General features: G+C 46.6%; 1 protein-coding gene and 1 pseudogene across 5 annotated transcripts in view; both read left to right on the plus strand.

The window, feature by feature from the left end:
* The window catches only part of LOC147458245 (ABC transporter B family member 25-like), a 157,319-nt gene that overhangs the window by 81,741 nt on the left and 50,237 nt on the right, over nt 1-25,341 (plus strand). For all 5 annotated transcript variants that reach the window (XM_086512935.1, XM_086512931.1, XM_086512934.1 and 2 more), the window contains 2 exons: nt 15,516-15,615; nt 15,715-15,886. In XM_086512935.1, coding sequence (XP_086369061.1) covers nt 15,516-15,615; nt 15,715-15,886 — 272 coding nt within the window. The remainder of the gene's footprint in view (nt 1-15,515; nt 15,616-15,714; nt 15,887-25,341) is intronic.
* LOC147458246 (diacylglycerol O-acyltransferase 2D pseudogene) lies at nt 10,617-11,281 on the plus strand (annotated as a pseudogene).

The raw sequence follows: 25,341 nt of genomic DNA on the forward strand, positions 1-25,341 counted from the left end.
AACTAATAGAAGGATTTTTTTCTTAAAAAAAATAAAATTGTAATCGCCCTTGATTACGCCTGCAAAAACAGACAGAGGCCATAAACTAGTTTAGTAGACATTGACTAAGTATCGACCCACTAGACAACACAAATCTAGCACTTGCACAAAGACGACTCAGTCAGTGCACATTTAGATCATATCCAAATCAATTACATAAAATTCATTCTAAGTCTAAGACCGTGATTCCTGACAACATGTTTAGCAATCGCATCTAGATCCACGCCGGACCTCACTAATGTCGGATTAGCTAATTCTTATTGCGATCATGTCTATAGATTCTCAAGACCGAAATGCTGCAATCATTTAGTCTTTCAATCCTGCACTCTAAACAAAATCACATGAGAGAGTACTCATCAATGAGATTCAAGCTCGAGAATTCCCATTTCTAGTTTCCATATTCATAAAGTCATACAATAGAATACCATCAGAGTCACCAAATGTATTGCATCTATACCTTGAGGCCTTTGGGTTACAGCCTACGTATGCCCCAACCCAACGTGTTCAAAGGAGGCGTAATGATGGAGCTAGCACATCAAATGTACATATGGATTTAGTGCAATAGAAGTGTGCATCGCTCTTCGAGTGTTAAAGGTATTATGCTCACTTCTATCATAGATGAAAATGACAAAAGTATGAAGGTCTCATTAAGTCATTTGTATCTATGTGTTATGACCGTTCTTGCGGGTACATGCGATGATAAAAGCGTGCTGATAACACAAGATGATTAATAGCATGTATATGTGGCATGCAATCAAGGACGTTTGCGATTTCAAGAGGGGGGTATGTCACGAGGACGTGGCAATTGCTGATTATTGTCACGAGGACGTGGCAACTTCTAACCTTAGTTGTTGGTTTCTTTTCTATGAATTTTTTTTAATTTTTGGGACCCTCTTTTTGAAGTTGCAAATGGCCGGACATTGTATGGCCAGTGTGAAAGGACCGATGGCCGAGAGTTTCACCCGTAGACGGGAAGGCCTTGTCGCCACGAGTTGGTCGGCAGGCCGACTGACACTGGAATCCGAACAGTAAAAGGGTGTCTAGGCTCAGTTCAAAGTCATTTAGGCCCCCTCGTTACACTTATAAGGAATTAATTTTAAAGAGGCAAACTGGACACTTGGCAGCACCAGAGCTTGCAGAGAGTCAAAGACTGCCATCTCAACTGGGAATTGGCACAAAAAGCCATTTGGGACTCTCTCTCTCTCTCTCTCTCTCTCACACACACACACACACACACACACACACACACTGTGACTTACAGTGTGTGTGTGAGTAGTTGGTGCAGGTGTTGAAGCTTTAATGAAAAGCTTGCCTTCTCCGTTGCACTATGTGTTGGGTATACAAGCCCAATTGTGGGCATATCTAATGTTAGGTGTCTAGCCTACAGGAACCCTGCTTATAGCATGCAAATGCAACTTTAGTTATTTTTGTGGCAAATACTGCTTTATATTGTAAGTAACAAACAATCAACAATATAGCGTTTTTTTTTGTGTATCGTGTCGACTACTCTCTCTCTCTCTCTCTCTCTCTCTCTCTCTCTCTCTCTCTCTCTCTCAACTCGCTGCTGCACTTGCTCCTAGCCATGGCACCTCAGAGGCTTCACCCCCCATAGCCCATATCCTATCATTTGGTATGAGAGCCTTGTTGGCCTTGGTTCGAGTCAGCACGCGGGTACAGCCGCTTACACAGGCGTGAGAAGGCTGTCGACCGGCATCAAAGCGCGCAAAGGTTGTATGAACAGCATCGTCCTGGCTTGCTGATGCGATCTCAACTCTTGAGCGACTCCTAATTCGGCCTCTACAGGCTCCTTTTTCATCATTCGCCATCTGCGCTGTTGTTTGTGAGCTTACCGACTACTGAAGGTTTATTTTGGGTTTTATTTCACGCTGTGTTTGATTTGGCCAACCTCAATTAAACCCTTAAGCAAGAGGGATTCACACCCTCAACTATTTGCTGGGGCTTAAGATGCTCGGAGTAAAGCGAGTAGAGAGAGTGTTGACTGGAGGCACTGCTCGGACTGTTGTGGGTGAGGCTGCTCAAGATGATTTGGGTACACTTGGATCCAGAAGCCTCACAAAGGTCCTTTCTATGTCTTCCCCAAAAGCATTGATGAGCTAATCATCAATCTTGGGAAGTGGTCAAGGTGGTACAAGTTCATGTCATTTGGGTTTACAGTGTTTGGACTTTACCTCATGACGACACATGCAATCAAATACTTTTTTGATAGGACAGAAAAAAACTCGACGGAGATTGATCCAATACATGTTGATGTAAGGAAGATGCAAAAACATCCATAAGCCAACAGTTTGCTTCGAGAACCAAGAGGTACATCAAAAGATGCTGAACATCCAGATCTGCTTCGAGCCTACAGTACAAGTTTTTCACCAACTATTTTTTGCCAGTTTAGTGTCATAGTTTTGTCAGCTTTTTTCTATTGTCAAAACCATCATAAACTTTCAGTCAAAGCCTCATTTTACATTATTTGTTGTCAGTTATTGTCATGCTTGTCAGTTGTCATTATGTCGAAATTGTACGGGTTATAGACACTGCCACATAAAAAGTGGTAAGACCACCCTTTGTTGTTTGGTCGGGTTCTGGTATGTCTCACACTGATAGTTGTTTGAGGGAAGTACACACACACATCTATGCTATAGTCAAGGGGGGGGCTTCTACTCATGGTTTCAGGTGAAGGAACTCTGCCATGGTCTGTCTGTCTCGAGTCCATTGTCAGTAGTTTGGGCTTGAGGGGGGGGTTGTTGGGTATACAAGCCCAATTGTGGGCCATATCTAATGTTAGGTGTCTAGCCTGCGGGAACCTTGCTTATAGCATGCAGATGCAACTTTAGTTACTTTTGTGGTTTGCATGGCAAATACTGCTTTATATTGTAAGTAACAAACAATCAACAATATAGCGTTTTTTTTTGTGTATCGTGTCGACTACTCTCTCTCTCTCTCTCTCTCTCTCTCTCTCTCTCTCTCTCTCTCTCTCTCTCTCTCTCTCGTTCAACTCGCTTCTGCACCTGCTCCTAGCCATGGCACCTCAAAGGCTTCACCCCCCATAGCCCATATCCTATCACTATGTAGCGCGATGATTTTGCTCTTGCGCACCTCGCTCCCCATTTGATTACAAAATCGTGATGCCCCGCTCTAGGGCTTTCCATGTGTACGTACAGTTGTGTGGGTTCATGCGCATTGCCGAGGCAAGAGCCTCTTGCACAGGTATTGGATTAGCTAGTTGCTAATTCCTCGTAGGTACAGGTGAATTCGGAGAGATTGCACGCGTGAAATCTCGTCCGATTTAAAGGGCAAGTAGCCCTACAGGTGCGGGAGCTCAATGACTTGCTACGGATGCGACCGGCTCGCGAAACGGAGCCCAAAACAGAGAAATACAGCCTATTGTGTATTTTTGCAGATTTAGGGTTTTGGCCCTAAACGGTCCCTAATACCCCTAGGAGGTCCGGGGATGCGAGGGGATTGCTGTGCGGGTTATCTGGCGCATTTTCAGGGCAGAAAACAGAGAATTCAGCGTGCTGCAGATTCTCACCAGGTTTTGCAAAGTGTCCGTATGTGTTGGGAAAGTCACGTTTTGCGTGGGGATACTGTCTGTGAAGCGTCCTAGTATAGTTATGTTGCCGAAATCGGGCCAGAACATGTGATTTTCAGCCCAGATTATGCGGGACAGCTGGTAGGAAATCATTGGTTTTATTGCCTCTTTGAATACAATAAAGAAATACCGAAAGGGGCGCCAGTCTTTGGGGCCAATAGGTGTCGGCGTCTGCTTGGTAGCGCTCTAGCTTCCAAGCCGTCTGTGTTTAAAGTGTCAATTCTCGTTATACGTTTTTATTTGCAACGTTTCTCGGTGTCCTAAAGTCTAGAGTAAAGTTTTGGGTGAAAGCCTATGTCTATCGCCCCACGAGCCGGTTTCAATCAACACAGTAGTATCCCTGAAATCCAAAGGGAAAGTAGTGACTTTTATTCCGTCTAGGTAATCTGTGACGAAGGAGGGGAGTGACTCCCCTCTCGTGCAGTCTACCTTGTTGATCTATGGGATCTTTCGGAATAGACGCAGCTAAGCCGAAAACCTCAAGGTAAAGTTCCAAAATCTGAGGAGTATCTGCTAGGTCCTCCTCCTCCATGCACTTCGCATCCAATGGTGAATAGTTCTTGAATTTCACTAAGAACCATCGAATCACTTTACCTTTCACTTTCCTTTCTTTATGGGCCAGTATCTGTCTGGAATGAGTATCTCCTTGCTCTCTTCTGCTCCAGGTTGCTCATCAGTCTACCTGTCAATTGACGCCTCACCCTTAAAAGGTTTCAACAGACTCACATGAAAAGCATTTTGAATCTTCTAAGTGTTTGACAACTTGAGTCTGAAGGATACATCATTTATCTTTTCTTAGGATCTGGAAAGGGCCATAATACCTCATGCTAGGCTTTGGAAATTGCCGCTCCTTAACCTCTTGTTTCCTTAGGCGTGCCTTCCCAAAACGTAGTAGCACCCAATCGTTCTCCTTCAAGTTCAAGTTGCGTCAATGTTTATCTGTTGTTTTTCTATGCCGTGCTTGAGACTTTTCGAGAGCCTCGCTTACCTTAGCAAAAGCAGTGTCCAAATCCCTCGTGTACTAATCTGCTTCAAAAATCTTGTCCTTGGTGCTAAGAAATGGAGGAACTTTCTTAGCACCTTCGATTACCTCAAATGATGCCTTCCTTGTCAAGGAGTGAACCGTTCTATTGTAGGCAATTTGACGAATAGGTTCATGCCATGTGTGCAAGAATGGTGGGTGTGTAAGAGAGGTGTAAGAGTGGTCAAAGGATTGCACTTTTCTCGCCAAAAAAGGGGGGAACAACTTTATTATTTCTGGCCTTCCATAACTTCTACATACTATCTCCCATTTCAACGGAGATTATAGATCCGTAATCTACACGTCGAGCTCTTTCCATAGATATGCTACACGATATGGTTTTGCCCGCTAGATTTTGAATTTCATTTTTTGATTGCTTTCTTAATACTAGAGGTTTGACTCCCTTAAACTGCCAAATAAAGAGGCCCTCCTAGACCCCATTCTCTTCCTAATGCCAAAGGCAAGTACTTTTCCCATTGAGTCTTCTGGTCCGAAATGCAAGAATTCAATAAATCAAAAACCACTGAATTGGCTATCTCAAATTGCCCATCTGTCTACGGGTGGAATGAGGATGAGAACTCCAACTGCGTGCCAATGTTCTCCCAAATTTCCCTCCAAAACAAACTTGTGAATCGGGAATCTTTGTCCAAAACTATAGTCTTAGGCATGCCATGTAACTGAAAAATATGTGCAATGGACAATCTCGCCAAACGATCAGGCTTGACCATCTTCTTTATTGGAATAAAGTGAGCTTGCTTGCTAAATCTGTCAATGACTGTCCAAATTCCATCGTGCCCACTTTGAGTCTTGGGAAGATGAAAAATGAAATCCATAGCAATGCTTTCCTAGGGGCGGGAGGGAATGGGTAAAGGCTGTAGAAGTCCTGGTGCCTTATGCCTATCATACTTGACCTTTTTGGCATACCAAACAACCGCGAACAAAGTCATCCACATCCTTTTTGAGCCTCGGCCAATAGAAGTAACGCTCCACACCCTTGAAGGTGGTATCTATGCCGCGGTGGCCCGTAATAGGTGGACAATGACACTCTATCAAAACCTTTTCCCTCAAAGACTGTGTAACACACAACATCGTTTTCCGCATCAAATAGCCGTCCCGTATGGAATAGCCTGAAATTGTCTTTCCATTCTTTATCTGGGTAAAACAGTCAGCAAAGTCAAGATCTGTGCCGTATTGGTCAACCATCTCCAAAGCTTCGGTGATGTATCACGGAAATAGCAAGAACCAAGGGCTTCCGGGACAATGCATCTGCAACTAAGTTCTTCTCTCCCTGAACATGGACAATCTGGAAGTGAAACTGTGTAATGGAATATGGCTATGACATTGAGAGTAGCGGAATTAAGATGATTGTAGTGAGCATTTCTTTAAGAGAATTCATCATAACATAAGAAGAGTACTTGATTAGAGATAACAACATAACCATTATACCTAGTTAGCTTGGCATGAACGATACTTGTAAAAGAGAGAGAATTAGAGTAATTGACAACAATTGAGGACCGGATTTACTTGGAGCCGGTCCCCCCCTCCAAAAGGCTTTTGTATTATAGATTCTCCCATGAAGAGAGACTTGGTACAACCGGCAAGCTGCATAACCTTACTTACAAAAGCATACTTTGGCTAGCAGTTCATGCGCCAGCTGCGTGGGGATGTTCATGAGGCAAAGTTGGTTTGTCAAAGTCTAAAAGAGTTGGCTGACTCAAGACCCTTATTGGCTTCACAAGAGGCCGCTCTTTGTCTGGCTCGTGTGTGCCTACGTCAGAATGATCAACGCAAAATTAATAAATGGCAAACTCCGCTCGCAAACGCGCTCTCATTGATAAAGGGTGTGCCTCTAAACAATTCTTCAAACACCTGCATCATACTAGACAAACCCAAGGTATTAGGCGGGTTATGCTCCCCTTAGACTTGGACATCTACGAAACAGGAGCTTGCTGATGCTATGGTTTCTCAATACAGTACTGTGTTTGCTGTGTTTGCTGCTCCTCCCTCCGCCTCTACTAAGGCTCACCGAGCGTGGCAATTACTGTTATCTCAAGTGCAACCAATCCTTTCAACAGAGGCTACTAATTGTCTTGAAGCAGCATTTATGCAAGATGAGTTACACTTAGCCTTGCTTGCTCTTGGTAGATGGCGGTCACCTCTGGCTGGGATGGTCTTATAGTTGAATTCTTCATCTCTTTCTTGGATTCTCTCAAGGAGCCTCTGCTTCTCATGATGAATGCCGCATGGGAGACACAACATCTGCCAGGATCTTGGAAAGAGGGTGTTCTTGTATTGGTACCTAAACGCAAACTCTACGAGCAATTTTCCCACTGGCGGCCTATTACCCTTATGCCCGTCATTTCTAAGATTTTGGCCAAGATGATAGTACTTCACATCAAAGATTATCTTTTTACAGGTCTTTATCAGGTGCAGTACGGATTTATCCCTCGTCGCCAAATAATGGATAATTTGGCCAATATGCTGGTGGGTATGGAATTTGCTAAGTATCTGATGCAAGTTGACATAGATAAGGCTTCGGACACTGTCCATTGGGATTACATTGTGGATGTCATGCGGTGTCTCGGATTTGGCCCAAGTTAGTGCATATTGTGTATTTTTTATACGCTCACAGTACGACCTCAGGGATCCTTGCAGGCGAAGTGACCGATTCTTGGTCTCTTGGATGTTCAGTTTGACAAGGCTACCCGCTTAGTGCTCTATTATTTGCCATTGCTACCCACCCTTGTAGCAGGCTACAGTGTCACTTTCACAGGACACATGGTTAGTACAATTGGTCTGGTGTGGTTCACACTGGACGGACTCTCTGGGCTGGGTAGTGACACGTGGCAAGGATATGGACAGTGGTCTAGTGGACATCGTGGCCAGGTCACCACCACCACCAAGTTTGGAGATAGACTTAGATAGTTGACATTTATGAGCCGTTGGTGGCTCTTTATGGTTGTACATATGAGTAGTAGCTGTTGGGTCATCACGATCATCTTATTCATATATGGTTTAGCGTCGTTGTCTAGAGGAGAGAGTCTATACACAGCACGTCTGCACCATCCCTGCACATTTAAGCCTCGACACCCCCTTTGTACCCGTGAGTTCCGGGCTAGAGCTGAGTGTGCTGCCACGCCAGAGTCTGAACTGGTTCCTTTGAGATAGTCGAGTCCATATGTTCTGTGTTGGTTTGCTGTTATTTGTTGTTTTCTGTGTTTTCATTCTGTTTTGAGTGAGATGTCACGCACATAGCACTGAGGAGCACCCACTGTAGAGAGAACGACACACTATCCACGATACAGGTGCTCTCATTTTTGGCACACCCGATGGGACCTCAACTGAAGTCTCACTCTCTGTTGAGGTACAAATTGAGGAGCTAGCTGGTTTTTACCGACTGCCCACTTAGAGCTTACTGCCATTTCAAGGAGAAACCTGGCCATGATGACAGAGTGCTATTATCTGAAGGGAATGCGGCAACTACAACAGAGCCTCGCCCCCAACCTTCAACAAGGGTTGACACCTGCATCCAACATGGTTTCACCCTATGTCCATCAAAACCCTATGCCACCTCTGCTGACAACACCTCCTATGCAAGGTACGCACAACAACTTTGCATCTCCCAGCTTTTATCATGCTAATGCTTCTTCAGTTCCCCAAAGCTTCTACACATCAGCATCCGTCCCCATGCAACATGGGCCGAGACCACCTGGCCCCTCCAATAGGCCAATTTTGTGCTACAGGTGCGGGGAGTATGGACATTATCAGAGCAAGTGTCCGTTGCCAGGAGGGTCTTCTCCTTGCCGACACTGCCCTGAAGCTAAGGATCACTATAATAAGGACTACCCAAAACAACGCGCATCCACATCTGCAAGCCTAAGCCAGAATCAGCAGGAGTTTACATTCTCAAAGATCAACCTAATCATAGTATGCACCATTCCACAGGCCCCGCCTTCAACTCTTATAGTTGCCTCTCAAAATGGGTTGAAACATGTGGAAGAGCCTGCTGGTGTGCTCATACCGGCACAGAGAGCTGCTCTTGGTCCTAGCCTCCCTGATGGTCATCTCCAGTCACATAAATGAGTCAACCTCCCCTAATAGCTGACAAACCAGTAGGTAGTGCCAAGAGCCAACCTACCTCTCTTCTCTTAGATATTGATGGTGCCTTCATGGAAGCAATAGAGGACTTGTAGAAGCTCAAGATACCAGAGCAAGCACTGATCAAAAGAGAGAAGCCCAACATAAACTTATCGAAAAACACCTTTCAGCAAGTGTCATTGTACGAAATGCTTGGACTTGATGCAAATTTTCGAAGTGACACCCTTTCCATCATTCAATCTCTGTATCTTGGTGCAGGGTCTAGTGGCGGGCACCTACCAGTGCAGCCCTTAGAGTCCTATATGATATCCCATCCCGCTGCTCCCCTCACTGATTATAGAAGCCCTCGTCTCACCGTGTCCGTCTTGGGGCGGCAATTCTCAGGAGTGATAGTGGTTGGTGGATCTGGCATCAACCTGATGCCCGAGTTCACTATGTTAGCTCTAGGTCTATAGACTACTGCCCCTGCTCCCTTCACAGTTACATTGGCCGACTGGTGGACAGTCTACCCAGTGGGCATAGTGGACACAGTGCCTCTGCAGGTACAAGACTTCACATTTAACTTGGATTTTGTTGTGGTTCGTCTTCCCAAGGTTGAGGGAGGATTTCCCTTGCTCATCGGTAGACCATGGCTACGACATACTAAAGCACTGCATGATTGGGGAAATGACGCAATGTGGATACATACTCCTGGCTCCCCGATGCAACCCATTTGCCTAGAAGGAGGCATGGACCCCGTTGTGCAGCAAGTTTCTTTGTCAATGAAAACCAACCCTGAACAAGAACAACCTACTACACCTAAAGGGTCAGACAAAGATCTGCTAGAGTGGTTGGAAGCTACCAAGTCTACGCCTTGTTATGAACTATCTATTCAACCTTTGCCTGAGGTCACACCCTTTTGCTGTGTTCCTATCGTAACTGAGCCCAATGAGCCACTTAAGCCAACAACTAGCGTAGAAGTCACAGAAATTGATTGCTCAGTTGACCCTTTACTAAAAGCATTCACATTGGGTAAGCTCGCAAAGGAGCGCAGTAGGAGGACCACTGCCATTATAACTCAAGTGGTATCTACTATGTTCGCATTGTATCTGTATCTATTGCTTTTGTATGTTGTTTCCTACCCATCCCCTATCCACCTCCTCACGCCCCCACCGTATACACCCCTTTCCCCTTGCCCCTACCCACCCACTCTCCCCCTCTCACCTCTATCTAGCCCCTCCCCTCCCCCCGCCCCTACCCACCCCTTTCCCTCCCTCGCCCCTACCCACCCCTTTCCCCCCTCGCCCCTACCTAGTTCCCCCTCGTCCCTACCCTCCCCTTCTCGCCTCTATCTAGCCCGCCCCTCGCCCCCCTGCCCAAGTCTCGCCCCTTGCCCAAGCCTCGCCCCCTACCCACCTGGCCTTGTCCCTCACCCCCCCTACCCACCCCTAGCCCCCTGCCCAGGCCTCGCCCCTTGCGCCTACCCACCCCTCGTCTCTCTCCCTCGCCTTTCTGTGTGTTGCTTCTCCTACCTTCGGAGGTCCCTTTCATCCACACAGTATCGTTTCCTACTCCAGTTTGTGTGTGTTGGGTGCAGTCCGTCTCTATCTCTCATGCACACACCTACGCACATACATACTTCCAGCTACTTTCTCCCCCGCCTTCGCTCATTCTCTCTCTCTCTCTCTCTCTCTCTCTCTCACACACACACACACACACACACTTTTTTGTAAATCCTCTCTCTCTCTCTCTCTCTCTCTCTCTCTCTCTCTCTCTCTCTCTCTCTCTCTCTCTCTCTCTCTCTCTCGGAGACGGAGATCTCCTATAATTTAACCATCAACCGGCCCTCTGGCTTTGTTTCCTTGTTCACAGGAGATGGCCAGCAACACAAAGGGGGAGAGCAAGTTTTTTGTAATCTGATCATAGAAGACGAGCAAGCCGAAGAGCCTTTGGCTGTTTCCTTGTGGCTTTCAAGCATTCACCTGGTTGCCATCCTGTTGCTGTTAATGCTTTTCGTTCTGCCATCACGATGGAGCTTAACCTTATTTGCGGTGTTACTCGGGCTTATGGTCATCCCTCTTTTCGAGAAGAGTGCTGTTGCAGAAAGCGTTGCAAGGTTCATCTGCAAGCATGGACCAGGTCATTTTTCTCTCACTATGGTTATGGAGGTTAAAGATGCGCTGGATCCAAACCGAGCATATCTCTTTGCTGTGGAGCCTCATTCTGTTTTGCCAATTGGGATTCTTGGACTATGCAATCATATTGGGTTCCTACCTATTCAAAGGCTTAAGGCGTTTGCAAGCAGAGCAGTGTTTTTAACTCCACTTTTGAGACGTGTGTGTCCATGGTTGGGCCTAGCACTTGCTTCAAGAAAGATTGTAGTCGATACATTAAGCAGGAACTACAGTTGTATCCTGATCCCTGGGGGGGTCAAAGAGATGTGTTACATGGAACACGATCGCGAGGTTGTTGGGTGCTCCGTAGAATCAGGAGCTCACCATTGTACAAAGTTTTTAGTATTCCTCTCACCGAGATGGTGAGCGGTCTTGTGGCGGGCAACCTGTAGCAGGCTACAGTGTCACTTTCATAGGACACACAATTAGTACAGTTGGTCTGGTCTGGTTCACACTAGACGAACTCTCTGGGCTGGGCAGTGACACATGGTAGGGATACGGATGGTGGTCTAGTGGACATCGTGGCCAGGTCACCACCACCACTCAGTTTGGAGATAGACTTAGATGATTGACATTTATGAGCCGTTGGTGGCTCTTTATGGTTGTACATATGAGTAGTAGCTGTTGGGTCATCACGATCATCTTCTTCATATATGGTCCAACGCTGTCGTCTAGAGGAGAGTCTATACACACAACACATCTAGACGACACCCCCTTTGTACCCGTGAGTTCTGGGTTGGAGCTGAGTGTACTGCCACGCCAGAGTCTGTATTGGTTCCTTTGAGATAGTCGAGGCCATATGTTCTGGTCTGCTGTTGTGTCTCTCTGTGTTGATTTTCTGTTATCTGTTGTTTCCTGTGTTTTTATTCTGTTTTGAGTGAGATGTCACGCACATTGCACTGAGGAGCACCCACTGTAGAGAGCACGACACTCTATCCACGCTACAACCCTCTGCTTTTACACTTGGATCACTTGATCTCCCAAGGCCGCCTTCATGGATTACATTTGCCTTCTTGTCAGAATTTCATTGGGCAGGCCTATGCGGATGACTCCTTGTTCACGCCAAGGAATACTCTAGATGATATGTGCGAAATTATGTATGCATTGGACTTGTATGGTCTTGCTGCTGGTCTTAAAGTTAACTTCTACAAGTCTAATCTCTTGCCTCTTCATGCACATGCTTGGAATCAGCTTTTGTGGCCGGAAAGATTGTGCCTCCGCATGAAATTACTTGACATTTGGGATATCCTATTGGTTGGCATGTGACTGGCACTCAGCAGATTGAATGGGTTACGCATTGCCTCAATATCGAACTCCAATATTGGAAATTGTCTACTTGGCCACCACATGTCAGACTCCACATTGTACAGAGTATCATGATGGCATATGTTGAGTTCTATTTGCCCTTGCTGCCTTGGCCGCAACACAGACTTACCTTTCTTCAGTCGTCTATACTATCGAATTTATGGCATACAAAGGCTAACAAATGTGGTTTGTGCTTGATGTCCATGGGGAAGATTTGCTGTCCAAAGCGCTTTGGCGGCCCTAACGTCTTGGATTTGCGCAAATATGCTCTTGCTCGAAAAGCATTGATTTTGCCCACGCTTGCTGAGTAGCGACAACCAAGGACAGTGATGGTTGCTTTCTTCTGTGAGCATGTGGTTACCTCCTCATTTGGCCACTGGCATTAATCTCTTTGGGAGTTTATGTTTGGGAAACTGGATGGACATATTCCTGGCTGTCCTTTCATCTTTGCTTTGATATCGGATTGGAAAAAGGTCACCTTACATCGACATGGGCTGGTTGCACTGAGCCTAAAGGTAACTCTTTGAGGTTGGAAAGCATTTATTGGAGCCGAGCATTCCCGATGACTTTGGTTGACAACTTACCACGCTAGGCTTACTTTCTTTCTCGTCGGGGGCTGCGTATGGTTACTAATGTTGTGAATTCAAAAGAGAATGTGCTTTGTTTTGAAGAGATGGCACGCAGTTTTGGTTTAGGCATGTATTATCGATCTCTCTGGAAACAATGCACCTCATGTTGGCTGACCTTCTCCCCATTCCACCTCTGGCTGATGGATGCCGTATCATGGATTGGCGACTATAACAATTCAACTTCATTACAGTTTCTGCTTGCCAGGTTTACAACATTTTGTTGCCCAATCCCTGGCTTGCGGACCATTGCAATGCCCTATGGTCATTACAGCGTTCTACTCAGTGGTAGCAGAAAGCCCTTATTGCCATTTGGAAGACCCAACTTGCCTCTTAAGGAACGTCTATTTCTGTGGGGTTGCTTGGTGGGTCTGTTGCCAGTTGGTTCTTTTTTGAGATCAGCTCCTCATGCTGCATTCGTTGCTTTGCTTCCGAAGAATCCGTCAACACTTGCTTTGGGATTGTCGTTGTACTAGAGTCTTTATTGCACGGGTTTCTACACTCATGCGTCTCCGTTTTTCCGCAGCTGTGTTTCAGAAGAAATTCTGGCTTTTTGGATTCATGTCACTAGCATTAAAGCCTTTTGCTGCTTTCTTCACATGGGTCAGATATTGGACCTTTTGGAGTATTTGGCGCCAACGCAACACCCGCACGTTTGACCCCATTAATCTGGATCCTTTCCCCTACTTCAAGATGTTGCTTCGGCAATCCTTGCGCTTTGCCCTCGTTTTTTCTGGGAATTTATCGCTTGACCTTTATCAGCTTTCTTATGCTTGCTTTTAAAGACTTTTCATACTTGAACACATTGGTGTTCACCCTTATGTAGCGACTTCTTGTTGTGGGTTTTCCTCCTTCGGAGGTTTCCGACTTGTAAATTAATCAAATGCACTTACTATATAAATCAAAAAGTGTGTGTGTGCGCGTGCGTGTGTGGTGTGATGGAGCTGATGGCTATATTGTCTTGTGGGTGACTACCATGGGTCTATACCTTGCACTTTCCTTTAAGGGTGAATCTGGGCTTATCCTGGATTCATCTAGGTATATTTTTTAGTCGTATAGCGGACATGGAGACTTCACATTGTGAGGTTTTCGTCGGAGTTACGACGAGTTGATATTGATCTGATTATTTCTATCTTTTGTGGTGCGTATCCCCTATCAGCCACCTCATTTCTGTGCTAATTTTTCTGGTGATATTGATCTGATTATTTCTATCTTTTGTGGTGCGTATCCCCTATCAGCTACCTCATTTCTGTGCTAATTTTTCCGGTTCAATGATTCTTTTAGTGCTAGGCTTCATTATGGCTGAGTCTGCCCTTGATCTCCAGAGTCATGACAGAAACTCAGTACGCTGATTTATGTGTTGATTTATGCTCATGTGTGTGCGCGTGTGGTGTGGGTTGTGTTTGGGAGCGTATGTTAGTACCTAGTTCTACACCCACTATTGGGCACTGGCGACATTAGTGGGGGTGTCGTTGTATTTAGTCAATACTTTGCATGATGGAGTTGATGGTTATATTGTCTTGTGGGTGACTACCATGGGCCTATACCTTGCACTTTCCTTTAAGGGTGAATCTGGGCTTATCCTGGGTTCATGTAGGTATATATTTATTAAACTTAGCAAGTACGCAGATTTCGATGAAACGTTCATCAAGTTGCGACTAGCTGATGCTGTTTTAAATATTATCAATCTTCAGTGCTGCAAAAATGCCCTATTTACTATCCTTTTTTTGTGGGGCCATGTTGCCATTTACTGATGTGTAGTTCTACATCTGGTAGGGCACCAATGATGTTGGTAGAGATGTAGTATTTAGTCAATCGTATACAATACAAAATCTGATTTTGAGCACCAATGATATTGCCCCCAGACTGTTGGTATAGTAGAGCTGTTGGAAAACGCTTTAGCATAGCAACCTTAGCAACTGGCGCTGGTTATGGTGGTTATTCGGAATGGTAGGTGGCAGTGGCTTGTGTGAGTCAAGGATGGCAGGTTTGATATCCTTGTAAGGGATGACTGCCATTTTGTCCAAGCTAGCTTGATTTGTGCAAGCATTTCCGGGCTTTAGAATCTGGCTTATTGATCATGTCAAAAGAGTGGAATGCACCACATAATTAATCACTAACCACTGTGATTGGTTATTTACTTTTGACACAATTGTCAAGTCTGACTCTGGCCTTGCTGAAATCTGTGAGTCTAGCCTTTGGAGAGTGAAGAAACGTACGGCAAAAGAAAGGACAACTGGATCTGCACTATTTATTCTTGACCACATTGCACTTCAGTGGCTGAAGAGCAGTCTCAAAGACCATGGATTGGGTGTCAGCTACTTTGGTGAGGCCATGTGTATCCCTGCTTGATTTTCTACTCCTACATTAAAGTTTATTCTTGCCTTGAAAACTACATTATATTAGTTCAGTCGAGTTTATACTATACATGGTGCCAAGTTGTTGTTTTGTGGGGAAAACATATTTGGTAACATACAAATGTGCAAAACAAGCGAACTACAAGAATTAACTTTGGATGTGCAAACTGCCCTTTGGTCTCACCTCAGAGTAGGTAGTACTCGTCAACAAAGTATTTCTGAGATGCAATTTTTGCTTCCTCCCCAGCTCTCGAAGAGGGTCTCTCTATTATCTGGCCAAATGGAAGTAAGTACACTTTGTTTATTGAACAGATCTTTTGCTGCCGCCATTCGGGCATACTTGTTTACGGCTGCAAGTGAGCGTGTTGTGGCACGCTTAAGAAAAGACCTTTTTGGCCACCTTATTAGCCAGGTGAATTTCTCCTTGGTATGCTAGATACTCAGTATGGAGTTTTTTTTAATCACAATTGTGCCTTAATGTGCTAGTAAAAGATTGTCTGCTGCCATGTAGGAGATAGCCTTTTTTGATGTGACCAAAACGGGAGAGTTACTGAGTCGACTTTCCGAGGATACTCAAGTCATCAAGAATGCAGCCACAGTAAACTTATCTGAGGCTCTGCGCAGCCTAACGACAGCGCTAGTTGGTATTGGGTTCATGTTTCAAACATCTTGGCGACTAACATGTAAGGATGCCCGTGCAAGGTTTTACGAGTACCTTTTATTCATGAGATGTTTTTATCCCCAGTCTTCAGAGGGCTGCCCTTGAACATTCACTTGCACATAAAGCACACATTAATTAAGCCGCACAGTAGGTATTAGGATGCAAGTGTATGCCAATGCAAACAAACCTGTGATATCTGACAGAAGATGCAGCTACTATATTGCAGTGAAATATTTGCAGCAGAACTTGTTATTTAGCTTTAAAAATGGATGAGGTTTTGGAATCCAACAACAGATTTGACCACTCGTCTTTGTCAATGCCTCAAGGGCTGCTGTCTAAGGAGATACATCTCTATTTTCTTAAGTAGAATCTGTGACCACCTTTTGCTCTAGCCTCTTTGGCATCCTTTCATGACAAAATTCCCTTTAGGAAGCTGCAAGTAAGCATTTCTTCAAATCCGTTCAAAGATTCTTTGACATTTCATCTCTCTTGCTCTTTTAATAGGTAAATTTCCAAAGCTTTTCCCATCTTTGATTTCGTGAGACACCATTGATTGAACTCTCATAGCCATAGAAGGCTCGGAATACATACACATACACATCCAGTATGGATGTGTGTTATATTGTAATGCACACAATAAGGTTGACAGGCACAAGAAAGGTGGTATGGTACAGGCTCGTGCTTCATGTACAAGGTACATCGATTGTGAAAAGCGATAGAATTGTATGCATGTTGAATGGTTAGGGTCAAAATTGTTCAGAACACTCGAGTAAGTGACCACTTGAGTATTTTAATTGTAAAGCTATGTGTATATTATGGTCATCTGATTTTTGAAGGTGAAATAAGACAAAATTGCCGTGCCTGGTTTCCAAAAAAAATTATGAGAGATTGTTGTCATCCGTGACTAGTATTATGGCTTGGAAATGTATGTACTGGCAGCTGGTATGGATTTCTCCATATGATCATTAAATTATCTATCTAATTGTATATTTATTTGGTTTACCATGCTTGATATGCATTTCGCAATGGCAGAATTTGTATAACTGTCTCTAATATATCCTATTTGTTGAATTAAACATTCTTGGAGAGAATCCACCTTGTAGAAAACCATTTGCTGTGTACATAACCACAATAACTAGTTGAGCATGTAGGACCTTATTTAAGCCATCTTTTGGTCTAAATAGATGTTTCTTACCAAATCTGTGGCAGAGCACAAAGTCCAGTTTTCATACAACCACTGTACTGCACTCTCGGCCTACAAGGATGGAAACACTACCAAGGAGCTCCTTCATCTAATAAAACCAAAATCTAATAGGCGCATACTATAACTCTGAATGCTGGAGATGGGAAGGTTATGTAACTACTGAGCTTGATAATGTGTTGTGCACAACTATAGATATCAAGCGAATCTTGATTCTAATTTGATTCTCATGAGAGGAAATCTCTCTTGATGATGGCTCTAATGGCAACAATACCCAAGCTGTCTATTTGCCTATGTGTAAGAGAGATATACAAGAAGAAGAGAAACACCACATGTAGTAGCTGGTTGATAACGACGACTGTGAGCCAGTTTTATAACAAGAGAAATGAACTTCTTTTGACAGATGCTAAAGTTAAGAGTTTTTATAGAGCCAAAGGCTTTTGGTTTTCTGAGTAGCTTCCTTTGGCCATGTTTCTAGAAACAATAAGAGGTTGACATGGGTTCAAGTCTGGGCAGAAAGTGCTAGCTTTTAGCGTCTGCTTCATTTTGCTTTATCCTTTTGATTCTGCTTTGACTTCGAGAGTTTGCATCATGTTTTATGGAGAGAAAACTCAAGGTCTTATAAGGGGGAGAGGGGAGAAAGGGGGGGGTGGGGGGTTCCTCCGTCAAGAGATTTTCCATTTTATAAAGACAGCTGAGAATACTACGTAGTACAGAGGGTGCCTGAGAGCTGAGCCTTCTCGCAACTCTCTGTCATATATTTATATATGTATTGCTAATTTAGCAATAGCTCAAAGAACCATAATTCTGAATGAATTATCAGAATAATTAGATCCATAAGTGAGAGGGCATATTTCGGATGTGTCATCAAAGGATGACTAGAGCATTGGGAATGATAATTAAAATAATCAGATCCATAAGTGAGAGCTCATAATTCAGATGCGACAACAAAGGAAGACTACAGCATCAGAGTCTTCTTTCTCTCTCGTCACTCACAGTATCTCTTTCTCTTCTCTCTCTAGTCTTTTGCACATCTCTCTCATCCAGTAAAATGAGCTCTCATGAAGGAAAAGGAACCTTTAGTACACACTGAGCATTCATCCTGAGTTATCATCATAAATCACTTACGCAAGCTCTGCAAAGCGTGGGGCAAAGTACGAGATTAGGAGATCCTGTATTTTTCGATGGAGGAGCCAAGGCTAACTTCGTTACACCGGAATTGGCAGCTTGGCTTGGAATAACACCTAAAGAAATGGGACCACGAATGGAGGGGTTTTAGCGGCACCAAGGCATGATGTCGCCATTACACCTATCCTTGGCAAACTTTGGCTGCATTGTCATGGGTATTTAGGGCACGAGGACTTCTATATCATGCCACTTAAGGATACCCTGGTACCACAAGAACCCTGTCGGGGTTGATTATTGGGCTAGAAAAGCAACATTGATGAATTAAAGGACGAGTTACAAACACGATGTCCCATAGACAGCTTTGCATCTGCTCCCATTAGCTGCAGATAGAGACAGGTCGATATACTTCGGTACCTCGAGAGCAGCGGATATGCTAGTTATGCGACTTGGAGGAGCATTATATATGTCGGTGCCAAGTATACTCCAACTTCAAAGAGGGCTTCAGTCCTTTATCTGATCAGATAAGCGTTGGGTTTTTCTTGCTAGACTTACAAAGGCACAAACATGCTTTGTTACGGAGTCTGACATGCTTGAGCAGACCCATTAAGAGGCAGTTGGCAGATCCCTTGCTGAGCAGCAGCCCTCATCAAAACCCAGGATATGTCACTTTTCAGTTCATGGGCCTCTCCAAAATTAGTAGATCGTGATGCCCTTGTGTTTCTTACAGATATATTTACCATGGCCGCATACGGGCCGTTGACAACAGGCATAGAGCAGCTCCTGTGAGGTTCTTTAGAGAAGAGTAATCTGATTCTGTGATGCAGCGACCCATGAGAGAGTTGAATCCATAATGCAGCAGTCCATGACACAGTTTGTGTGATGGTACTTAAGAGTGGCAGCCCGTTTGACAGATCAGGATTTGGGAGATACGCACGCATTTTGTTGCATTTTTAGCATATTGTTACCTTAGTCTTTTTTATTTTATCATGCAAGGATGATGCTGTTTGCAAGTGTCATAGGTCTTTTGGAGGCGTAAATAAACATTTCATCTCTCTTGCTGATTTTTAACAGAGAACGCAAAGGCTGTATCTAGTTCCGGAGCCCTAGCTTATGACTATCCTTAACAAATTGCTAAAGATGGTAGTACGTGCTTCCAAAATGCCATCCACTTCTGGGGTCCTGCAGAGGCTGAAGAGAACCATGTTTCAAGCTCTTTCATCTCCAAGCAGTGAACTGGTAGAAGGGTGCTCGCTGCTGCTGTCCCGCCCCCACCCCTGCGTTGCTCCACCCCCCTTCCCGCCCCTCGTTTCGTTCGCTGCCTCCTCTCCCCTTGAAGGCATCTCTCGTCGTGCTCCAAAGGATTTGGTCTCTTGACATTTTTGTCGGGGCTTCTTCAGAGGGTCGTCTCCTTTCGCTTCTCGTTCCTACACAGCAACAGACTGTCACGTGCACACTTCACTTGCGCTACGTGGACATGCTGCTACAGCCTAGCATGAGTCTTGGCTTAGGACTGAGCCTGGCACTTTGTGAGCCTCTAGAAGGACGTGCATGTCCACGCCGGTCACAGTTGCATTACCTTCTCTTGCACAGGACAACATTTTCAGCATATAGGCTTTTGACCGCGTGAACCATCTCGTATGACTCACTTTAATAAAAGTGACATTGGGGCAAATTAATGAGATTGTGGATTTGGCCTGATCGTAGAAAACTGTCGACCCAGCCTTACGCTCGCATAAAGGTAGCCCTTGGGCATGCGAAGGGGAGGGGAGGAGGGATCTGCAGTAGTACCCAATGTTTTCAGCTTTCCAGCGTTTCAGTTTCAGCCATCGTTTTAGCCCAGATTCAACCACCATTTCAATAGCCCATTTTCCTCCGCCTCATCTGAACTTGCGAGTTGGTGGCAGAAGAAGGCTATGGAACCTACCGCCGGGCCCGTCTGAACGTGGTCTTATTAATTAAGAATCCTTCCCCCCCCCACCCCCCCCCCCCCCACCCCCTCTCTCTCTCTCTGCTGCTCCTGCTGCCCCCTGCTCACGCGCTCTGCATTCCCCCGCCCCCCCCCCCCCCCCCCCCCTCTCTCTCTCTGTGCTGCTCGCGCGCGTTGCTCGCTGCTGCCTGGCTTGCGCTCTGCCCCCCCCCCCCCCCCCCCCCTCTGCCCCTCGCGCCCGCCCTGCACTGCATCCACGCGCTCGCCGCCCTGCACCCCCGTCTCTACCCCGCGCGCCTGTCGCCCTGCACCCCCGCCGCCCTGCCCTGCTCGCGCGTTGCACGCTGCCCTAGCCCCCCCCAACCTCTACGCGTAGCATGTCTTTCCCCCCCCCCCCCCACACCTCCCCCCATTTTTCTTTCACGCGTAGGACGTCCATCCTCTACGTGTAGGCTGTTTTTTTTTTTTTTTCCGCCCCCGTTCCCCCCACTCTATCTACCTGATGTACTCGGGGGAAAGTAACAAATAGCTAGATAGAGGTATCTGCCTGTCTCTGCTTTCAGTCTCACCCACATGTACCTAGTCTGCTCGTCCCTGCGGGCTATATGTATCAGTGGCTGCAGATCCTCTCTAAATAACACTGCCACTCCTCCCGAGCCCCGCCCTCTGTGCTCTGAGCGTGTCTCTTGTCTGTAGGCTGTCTCCCACCTATATCCACTGATGTGAGGCATGGATTGCCCCGGGGCCTGGTGTGTCTCAGAGTAGAAGATGATGTCTCTTCCAGTAAAGCTATCCTCAAAAGCACCCACATCAAGACGCATAGATCCATTGCAATTCCAGGCAGCTACTTTGAGTGTGGTCCCATAAGTCTCGCACCGTCATGTGGAGCGTCGCTCCAGTATTACTACTTTTCCGTCTCGGTAAAAAGCGATCTTGCCTTTTCCCCTTGCCGCTCTAATCTCTGGCATTACTTCCTGCATATGAGCGATCTGCGAGAGGGTGAGATCGTCCCCGAGAAAGATGCCAATCTCCTTAAGAGTTGGTCTTTTCTTCAAGAATGACTTCTTTGCTTCGATGGAGGGAAAACGGAGGATGAGTGCTCTTTCTTTTGAGGTTTCTCCACTACCTCCATTTTTCTTTATGTTGCCCACTCTCCATGCTCTTGTGTGTGTCGGCTCATGAATCCCCATCAGGGCTGTGAGTTCTTTTACTTCTTCGTCCACATTGCCTTTGTCTTTAAGACCGCAAATTCTCACATGTAAAGCGCGCACCCTTCTCCTCTGCTCCTCCTCTAGTGTCTTGTTAATGATGATGTTGGGTGTGGACGTGGGCGTTATCTCCTTGTCTTTTCCTTTCTTGGCCACCTTGATCCATTTCTCGGCTTCGTCCGCCTTATGTTGGGTTTTGATAAGAACATCCACCCAAGAAGTCGTCATTTCTTTGTGCTGTTCTTCTCCCTCTTTAATGGCCCGTACTTGTTCCTTGATCGTGTTGATTTCTTCAATTACTGAGGGTTGCAGTTCACCCTCTTCCAGTGTGTTTCTTGATCGGGCTTCGGCGAGTTCTTTCTTGAGTGACGCGATCTCTTCCTCTTGGGTCGTCACTCGGTCTTCCAGCGTGCTTATCTTGCTCTCTTGGATCAGCACACGTCCTTCGAGGATGTTTATTGTGCCCCAGAGATTGCGGTTCAACTTGGTGATGGTCTCCGTCATTTCCTCTTTACATTTTCGAATGGCATCCTCTAAGGGGTCGGCTTTATCGTTTGTCTTCCTCATGCTTGAGTGGTAGAGCGGAGGCGGTACGGCCCGGGGGTGAAGACGTTAGTTGAGAGAGAGAGAGAGAGAGGGGGGGGGGGGGGGGGGGGGGGGGGGGGGGGGGGGGGGACTATACTGACACAGACATTACATGAGGCAGCAGCAGAAGCATACCCACACACCCAGCCTGAGCAGAGCCGCCGATCTGGGAGCATGCCTCAGAACAGCGGGTACGATGAGGAGTGCCGCCATACTAGAGCCAGACTTCAGAGGGAGGTGCTGTTGGGGGACGTCACTCACAGATAGTCACAGATGGACTTTCGACGCTTGGTGCGGCGGAAGAAGAGGGCTTTTTTGGCTCGACTCGAGCAGGATCTATATCAGCTATTCATGAGTCAAGACTCGCATGAGGCGTGGCGGCTCTTTCATGAGCAATCCCCCCCCCCCCCCCCCCCCCCCCCCCCCCCCCCCCCCCCGCTATTTCCTCCACAGAGACCTGGGGTCAATACGCATCATCTTTGTACACAGTACCTGAACAGCCGCCCCTCCCCAACCCCCCCGACCCATGCCCACATACATATGTCTTTTTCACCGTTGAGATGGTGAAGAAAGCTATTGACAGGATGGAGACTGGGAGAACATATGATCATGAGGGCCTAGTAGCTGAGCATTTCATGCATGCCAAAGACCTACTGGCAGAGCTTCTAGCAGTTATGTTTAGCCGTGCCATGTGTGAGGGCCTACCGGACACTTGGAGCCTATCTATGATCGTACCTATCTTCAAATCAGGAGACCCCATGGAGCCTGGGAATTATTGCACTATTATGATCGGGCACACACTGGCACGGTTGTATCATCCATTCTTGAGCAACAGCTGAGTAGATGGGCCGAGAGGGAAGGAATGCGTGCAACTGGGCAGGCAGGATTCAGGAGAGGCTTCTCTACTCTTGACCATATCCTAACACTCAGGGCCATCATCGAGGAAGGTAGATCTCATTGGAGACGGATCTATTGTAGCTTTGTGGACTTCCGCAAAGCTTTTGACACGGTACCCAGAGCTAGACTGATGCGCAGATTACAGGAAATGGGAGTACCCACAGAGCTCATTTGGGGGATCATGGCATTATACAGATCAATAGTAGGGCATGTACGCACTCCGGAGGGACTCTCAATACCGGTTCACTCCACTATTGGGGTGAAGCAAGGTTGCCCGCTCTCTCCTACTCTTTTCGGTATGTATGTGGATGAGGTTTCTGACTACATTGACAGGGACGGGGATAAAGGTGCACAGTTGGCAGGGACATGGATTCCACTTTTGTTATATGCGGACGATATTGTGTTGATCTCCGAATCCCCAGAGGGAATGCAACGCCAATTGGATGCTTTGCATACGTTTGCCCACGAAAGTGGTTTGTCTGTCAACCTTGGTAAAACCAAGGTTATGGTGTTTAATACCACCCCACAGTGGATCAGGAGATCAGCACCTACATTCACATACGGCCAGGAGACTGTGGAGTACACAGACGCTTACACTTACCTTGGAGTGGTTTTTACTGGACCCACATTCTCACTCAGAAGAGCAGCAGAGACCAGACTGACTAGAGCCCACGCAGCATTGGGTAGATTGGAGAGGATGTGTTCTCAGGTTCAGTTTCAGGAACCCCGGACGAAGCTCTGGCTCTTTGACACCTTGGTGGCCTCAGCATTGCTCTATGAAGTTGAGATATGGGGACCTTCATTGGATCACCACGGGAGGCCGGGTCGCACAGACGGATGGGGGAACATGGAGAAGCCTCTCGTCTCTATGATCTCGCGGCTCATTAGAGACAAGGCATCAGTACCACGAGCCATTATCCGAGCAGAGCTGGCGGCCCCCCCATTAGTGGTAGAGGCGCTCACCAGATCAGTCTCCTTCATAAACCGCACATGGGAACTTCCCAGAGACTGGAGCTGGCAAGTATCAGCAGACAGATTCAGAGGGTACTCAGGCAGACTCATCCTCCGAGCCTGGGTCTCAGGCAGAGGAGGGCTGGTAGCAGGTTCATGGTCGACGTCAACAAGGGCCACCACGTTAGCCTAACCCTCCGGGTGATCTCCAGGCTCCAGGCTCCAGGCAAGCAGCAGTGGGTTCCCACAGGGAATGGTTTCACCCTCTTTAGCAAGATGAGGCCCCAACGCCACCCTCATCCTCAGCCTCACCTTTGATTGATAGCCCCTCCTCCTCCCCCCCCCCCCCCTTCCCTCCTCTATCCCCTCCCACTAGCCCCCCTGCTTCCACATCTCCTCTCGCTCCTACCCTATAGCCGGCCCATGGGGCAAGACCTTCCTCGGCTGCTAGGAGATCTCTTGGCAGCGCTTTTGGCACGAGTCGCTTGGCAAGAGAGGGACAACCTTTCCTGCGAATCCTCTTCTGGTGTAGACGTCTCCCCTTGCAGCAGTTCCTCGTGGACTGACGAGCTTCGACATTCATGATGGGACTTCTTTGTCTACGACTTCATACGGTTTCTCGGCGACTCTTCACCAGACTTTGAGATAGCTTGTTCCAGAGTTCATGTACTGCTCCTTGCAGCTAGAGGATAGAGGCCCTGGACACAACAGTTGGCTTCTCTATTCCCTTCTGCAGCAGAGACCAGTCTGAGTGGACGCTAGACTCGGTGATAGATTGGCTGCAGGCATAGGCCCTCGAGTTCTCTCATCACACGGGAGACCTGGTGGTTACAAATCTGGTACAGACTTTGTGGCCGTTGGCCAAGTTCTTAGTGACACCTCCAGACTCGGCAGGATGTAAATACATTGTGGTACACTCCTTTGCTGACACTTAGAGCCCACCATGCTATGTATACATACATGAGGCTCCTGGACAGAGGATGTCGCCCTGCATACAGCATGCTCTTCTTGGGCTTGGGCTAGACAGTCTTTGTAGTCACGCCTATCTCGGGGACGCTCGGATGTGGATTATTCTCGATCCAAGCCAGCCTTGAAGATAGCGCGGTTAGTTGCTGTTGCAGCATGGGTTCTTTCTCGTTCTCCATGAGGATTGTCTCATGGAACATGCAGGGATTAGGTGGGCCCCAGTTTCAACGCCAGCGGGGTCGATTGCGTCAGGAGCTTCATCAATGCCTTGTGGGTGGAGAGATTGATCTTCTTATGCTGCAGGAGTATCATCTTTGTGAGAGCCCCATTAGACGATCTGGTCAGCTTTTGCGTGGTCGATATGAGACATTTTGGTCAGCTGCATTTGGACCTGGTGGTATCCAGGGAGGGGTATGTATGACTATTGTGGACTCTTGGCAACCGGCCATTTGTGGACAGAGGTATTATTGTGCTTGGCAGGGCTCAGTGGATGTCACAAAACGGGAGCGTACACGAGCACTTAGAAAATCTGAAAATTATAATACTTTGCAAATGTGAGAGAAGGGAGAAGATCGACACAGTATTGGGGACCAGAAGATGGGCTGGTCCCCCCG

The sequence above is a fragment of the Adiantum capillus-veneris genome, chromosome 5 (genome assembly GCF_014529385.1).
Source record: "Adiantum capillus-veneris isolate H3 chromosome 5, ASM1452938v2, whole genome shotgun sequence".
NCBI lineage: Eukaryota > Viridiplantae > Streptophyta > Polypodiopsida > Polypodiales > Pteridaceae > Adiantum > Adiantum capillus-veneris.